The 6,425-nt window shown below is 37.8% G+C and overlaps 1 protein-coding gene across 1 annotated transcript in view; it reads right to left on the bottom strand.

The window, feature by feature from the left end:
- Positions 1-3,608: 3,608 nt before the first annotated feature.
- IARS1 (isoleucyl-tRNA synthetase 1) overlaps positions 3,609-6,425 on the bottom strand; it is a gene marked incomplete at its 3' end in the record, with an annotated part of 71,419 nt that continues 68,602 nt past the window's right edge. The window contains exons 23-24 of the mRNA XM_010163159.1: positions 3,938-4,040; positions 3,609-3,692 (exon numbers count right to left, since the gene is read on the bottom strand). Of these exons, the coding sequence (XP_010161461.1) occupies positions 3,609-3,692; positions 3,938-4,040 (187 nt within the window). The remainder of the gene's footprint in view (positions 3,693-3,937; positions 4,041-6,425) is intronic.

Below are 6,425 nucleotides of genomic sequence, written 5' to 3'. Positions count from 1 at the left end.
ATAATAATAATAATAATAATAATAGCAGCAATTCTGAAGTGAAGCATCGTAACTGCCAAGTCAAAGAGAAATAATCAATAAGCTAACACGACAGAAAAACCTTACAATCCCACTTGCAAATCAATTAAGATTTTTTAATTTAGTGGACAAGTCTCTAGAATTTAAGTCCCACAGTAACTAAAAGCAAGAAGCATACACCACTCCTCTAGAAGTCTTGTGCGTTGAGCCATGGCTCCCTTAGGCACTGCTCTTAAGTTTCCCCAGCAGAATTTTCAGCAGCCTTCCTTACATACATATTTAGGTTTGGGGAAATAAGGTATTGCTGGAGTAATAACTGGAAGTTTAAGAGCTCCTTCGCTGCTTCAGTCATCTCTGATTCCTGGACTGACATGGTTGCTCTCATCAAGACAAGCGAGGCGAGTTGATCTTGCTTGGGCAAACGCAGATTTGTGTTCTCTTTGTCAAGGCAAAGCAGTTGATCTTGACAATGGCAACTTGAACTAAAAAAGTTTTAACACATTTCAAGCATGTGATGAGATCTTCTGTTACAGAGCTCTCTGAAGATACCTTATGGAAGGGAAGAAAGAATCCTTAACCTACCAAGGACAGGCGTATGGTAAGGGCCATGCCATTTCTGGACAAGGGCAAAAATCCTTAGATACTGTACTGCCAGTGGTTGTTATAGTAGAAAAATTACTTCTCTCACTCATCTTTGAAGACTCATTTCACTGGCTTTAGAGAATACAAAATGTTAAACGCTTATGGAAGAAAAAATCCATTAAATGTAAATCATCATAATCTTATGCTTCATGTACTACCAGCGTGCCTTAGTACAGCCATGGGAATTGAATGTCACAAACGTATACAAACTGAGCTGGAAAGTGACAGATTCTGACAAATGAAAGATGACAGGAAGGTCAAAGGTCAACTATTAGTAGAAATAAATTTTATTTAACAATCCAGAAGCCATTAAAGAAAAACACAAACTGAAGACAGACTGCTGACCCCACCAGTCCTATATTATATCAGCTCTAAGTAGTACAGAGGTCCTGAGGTGCTACAATACAAGAATTTCCTGAAGACAGAAATGAAACAAAGCTCCTCTTGCAATGTCAGGTTCAAAGCTTCAGTGCTGTGGGGGGGACTGAAGGAAAGGAACCACTCTGAACTGTGGAGAACCCCTACATTTCCCACTCAATTACTGTACTTGGACACACAGAAGCTGTACACTAATATGAGAGTAGCTTGGGAAGTACAGTGGGGGTAAAACAGGACAAGGAATTAAGCTGTAACAGTGATCTGGTTTTAATATATATGCTACAAGCACTTAAAACAGACGAAGAGTGCAGATTTCTGAGGGTAATAAAAAGTACACCCGATGGCTCACCCTTCCAGATGTGAAGGCATCACAGAAGGGAAGGGAAGTCTTTCATAAACTATACAAATGTACACCTACATTGCTGTTCAATTTTTTTGTTTCTTGTGGTTCTTGCTCATTTAAACAGAGATTGTTTCAAAGAAGTAGATTTGAGAAGGCAAGACATGAGCAGGCTAAGCTTGCAGCTCAGAGCCATTCAGAAACTGTATTAAGACTTCTACATTAAATCTCTTGTAACAATTAAGGAAGTTGATATTTTGGGGGGTTGTTAGGTTTTTTTATTGTTTACACACATTGTACCTAACTTCTCTAACAAGGACCTTGCATTGAGGCCAGTATCACTTCCTCAGAAATGTTTTTATCAGGAGGTCCTGAATGGGGAAGACCATCTGAACAACTACCTAAGCATTTTTGTTTTGCAAGACTTCACTCCTTCAGTTCTCATTCAAGAGAAAAGCTGGTGTGTATTCTGCCTCGCTGAATTAAAAGCCACATACATACACAAGATTGCATAAGGGAAGGATTCAAGTGAAAATCCAGAGAGATTAATACAACAGAAATGACTGTCATGAAGTAATCCCCAATTTATATTCAAGTCTAACGCATGCATTCTGCTCAACATCAACACCAAATCAGTTCCTTTAGAATTCTGCTTTCTTAGCAAAGAGCTACTATTTGAAATGCAATTCTTTCCTTCCCAAAACACATGCAGCTACAGAGATGAAGTCATGGCTTATCTCCCCAAGGAACAAAATGAAACATCTGGGTAAAAAGTGATCATCTATCCCAACGAGAGACTACTGCAGCAAGAGGAAATTAAGACTGCTCAGCAAGAGTAGCATTGCCTAACCAGCCCAGAGTGGTTCTGAAAGGCCTCCCGTCTTACAAACAGAAATGATATTACCTCTAACTCCCTGTTCAGCAAAGCAATTATGAAGCCCCTAGGCTGCTAACACTAAGAAATTACAAATACCACAGCTCACGATATCAAATGCATCATTATGACAGATGTAAGTTGTAAGAACCAGTGGTTTGCAAGATGTTCTGAAGGCCCCAACACCTACAAAAACATTCAAAGGCATACTGGCATAGCAGCTTTTTTTTTAAAAAAACAAACAAACAAACAAGAAAACAAACCCACACCACCACAGCTCATCAAAATTTATCACTATAGCTGAAACACTCTTCATTCTCACTATTCTCTTTTACTGTTTGATTTCTCTTGTACAACATAGATGTGAAAGAAGATGAATAGAAAATCTATTTGTAATGAAATTTAATTGAACATAAAGACTAAAAAAAGTTCACTCTACAAACAGTCTTTCAAGCAATCAAAAAGTAACAGGCTTTGTGCCTTCACTACAACCACTGAAATGCAGTATTGGAGTTTAAAAGATTTATTTATAGTATAAACATAGAAATAAATGAAGTTTATTTATAAAAAAAACTCCTTTTCATTTCAGTTCTTAAAACACTATGGATTTTAACATGACTGACTAAAAGCAAAAAATGCAGCCAGTTTCAGGAAGTTAAGTTAAAAAAACCAAGAGAGGTTACTTTTCATCTGAATGACAGGGCTTTTATCCAAACAAAGATTTAGAAGTAGGGCAGGTTGCATTTCTCTACTGGACACACATCCAGAGAGTTTTGCAGTGGCATACAGGAGCAGACGAGTGTAAGAAATTGTATAGACTAACACCTTATTTATTTGACATTTTATATTCTAAATCACATCCCGCAAAAATCTTGACTGGTCCCCTATTCTCCCTTACATGGAACTCCTCCTCCCCCTCAAACCTTCCACTTCCTGTCAAACTGGTTTTAATGCCCTTTAACTGAAGGGGATCACAAGTTTTGCAGTCCATCTCTTTGACAACATGTAGCTGAATATTGTCTTATTTTAATTCAGAAAATGTTTTTTTTCCTTTTGCCAATCAAGAAAAAGAACATATCTCATAACCTCTTAATTATTCACTAAGGACATCCTACGTGGTCAGTTGGAGCTATTTACTGTTTCTCAATACGACAACTGACTGCGTAAGGATCATCACCCATTGGCTTTCATTTCTGTACACAGTACCCACTGACATCCCCTTTCACTACAATTCTCTTTTCAATTAGTTTTACCAAGTGAGTTATTAATATTGTCAACACGGAAGGTTTGGGGTTTGTTTGTTTAGGTAACTGACACACACAATCTAGTTAAGCATCATGTTCATGATGTTCTTACCTCAAGGATGTACTTCTCAAAAGACCTGATGTTTTCCAGAGCCTCTGGATCCTGATGGATAACAACTACTTCTTTCAAAGGATACTGGGGAGAAGAACAAAAAAAATAAAAAAAAAGAGGAAAGAGAAGAAAAGGAAAAGAAATAAATTTTTGTCCTCCCAACTGAAAACAAAGAACTTCAGAAACTATTATTTATCATTCGAAGTATTTTATTATTGAACTGTTTGCCATTCCAAACTTAGTTATTCAATTTTACCAGACCTATCCCAAAGTTACAAAGCTACTGCACATTCCCATGGCATGGATAAGAGGTGTTAAAGAGTTCTAACCTTTACTGGAATGGTTTTTCTGTCTCTGATTACTCGTCCAAGCTCAATAACGGACTGCAAACAAGAAACGGCACTTTCAATTTTTTTGTCGATGAGATCCTCCCTAGATTAAAAAGGAAACATTATATTGCTTCATTTTCATTTTATCTGTTTGAGCAGATTGAAAACATTTTACCTCCTTCTCTGAAATTTCCTATTACAAACTCAATTATGCCCTGTTCAGGGCAATTTGGAAAATGAACAAACAAGTTTTTCTTCTCTCTGTGTAGAAGAAGATGAGGAAATAACTTGCTGAAAACAAAAACCAGAGCTATCTCCATCACAAGATGGAGATGATGGATAGAGTCATACTACCTATTCCATTAATATCCAATAAAAAGAAAGATTTACATTGAGAAGATGCAACAAACCATTATAAATAGGATAGTTACAATGACAACGAAATACCTATAATAATGCAACCAACTCACTGGATCTCAATTTATAATCGTTTCCAGGAATTCTAGATATTTTAGCTTGATGTTTTAGACAGTCTTGTCATCATTCCTAGCTTCATCATTTTTCCTGGCTTCATCATTTTAACACCCTTCCATTTTGAGGCTGGTGGGATTTTTTTTTGCCTTTGAGTAAGCTGACATTCACATCTTGTTTCAAATGTACTAGCAGCCAACAGTTCCAAGAATGTGGTTTTCTTGAGTAGCTGCATAAATTGAGCAGCTCCTTTAAAACCACACAAATGTCATACCAAGACCAAAGGTACTGGTTCAAAAGACAGTTATGAATAAAATGAACAGTTTCTTGCTGTAATATAACTAGTAAAAAGTACTGGGATGAAAACCACGCATCCAGAAAAACAGAACTGGTAAAGCAAATCTTAAAACTGAAATATCCCCAGGGATCTTCTGCCACTAGGGCTTTGACTAAGATGTTACTGCATATTTTGAAGCTTTTGTTCTTCCAAAGCCAGTCTCCAGGATGTTCCTCCAAAAATTTGGAAACATGAACATTGTGAGATAGAAAATTTTGCTCCCAAAAAGGTTCATTTAGTGTAATGTGGCAGTATTTCAATATTACTTGCCATCACTTAACAACATTGCGGAGCCACAAAATGATAACAGTCTTCATGGACTGCACGCACATCCACAAAATGTAACGCAGCCCATCTGTTCAGACACTAGGCAACCAAGCAATACCTCAGTGGGTTTGTGACACAGGTATTGAATCAGGTTCAACTGTGAAAGTGGCCAAGTCTGTTAGCTTTAGCTGTACATACTCATCATATTGTTAAAGTAGTATTTTCTGTAACTGCATTTAAAAAATGGCTCTTATTATTAACTGATAATATTGTCCTTACGCAGTAATCAGAAAAATATTCAAAGAAAAACACAATGATGTGCTTAGCAACTCCAGATGAAACTCAAACTTCAAGAATAATATAGTTCTGAAAACATCTTTTTATCTGACAAAGGGAACAATTTATACACAGGGGATCCAGTAAATTACACAAACTAGTAGCAGATAAAAATCCAAAGTACAAGAAAAAGAGGAAAGCCCTGCAAGTCACATCATATGTACTGCAGCATCAAGTCAGGTAGCACTAACAGGAATAAAATGTGACTAAGTCACTTCTAAATGCTCATGCTAAGCCCATACCTGAACTGAGCACTTGCAAAGAGCTCACTGTCCTTCCATTACTCCATTCCACAGGAGCTCAAAACCATTTCTGATAGCTCACTGATGAGTTTTGCATTCTTTGATTACATATTCTTTACAGCACTTTCCCAGGGAACAGAAAATCAGCACCATCATTATGTCAATCTCAAACTCCCTGTTGCAATAACTCTCACACTTAAAGCTACCAGAAAGAACATCCACCTTTCTCAGAGGATATAGTGTCCATAAAAGAAACAACATTACTAGAAGGTTTACATTTTTAAACTGGCATATAAAGTATCAAGGTCAGCTCCCTTGTCCTTGAGGGTTTTCAAGCTGAGCTGCAACACAAGAGGAAAATGTGCTTGTGTTCTATTGGGTGGCTAACAGCAGACTGCAATGCAGGCACTACCTCAAACCACTAACGGAGCACCAAGGCACTAATCAGCAACTGATTACTGTAATACCAGAGTATCCCTTGGCTGGACAAAAGGAAACAAAAAACACCACAACACAAACCAAAACAACTTCAGGTGCCAAGTTCTACCTGAATTGAGCTGTCACTGTGGATAATCCAGAGCCTATGCCAAGTACAACCACTATGGGCCCAAACCTTTTTGGGATACGCTGGCACTGAAGAAAAGACCTCACCCATCAGCATCCAAAGAAACACTGTCTGGAAAGTGCTCTCACACGATGCATCCTCTAACAATGAACTGGCGATCTCTGGACAATAGTCTAAATTCTTCATCTGAATCCAAACGAACTCGCTCAGTTGGCTCCATACCTGGTCCACACAAAACAACCATTCCAATCCACACAGGATCTGGCATCA

This window comes from Antrostomus carolinensis, unplaced genomic scaffold, assembly GCF_000700745.2.
Source record: "Antrostomus carolinensis isolate BGI_N321 unplaced genomic scaffold, ASM70074v2 scaffold23552, whole genome shotgun sequence".
In the NCBI taxonomy this organism is placed as follows: domain Eukaryota; kingdom Metazoa; phylum Chordata; class Aves; order Caprimulgiformes; family Caprimulgidae; genus Antrostomus; species Antrostomus carolinensis.
Note: the sequence above shows the minus strand (reverse complement) of the source record. Positions and strands in the feature narration are given on the sequence as shown.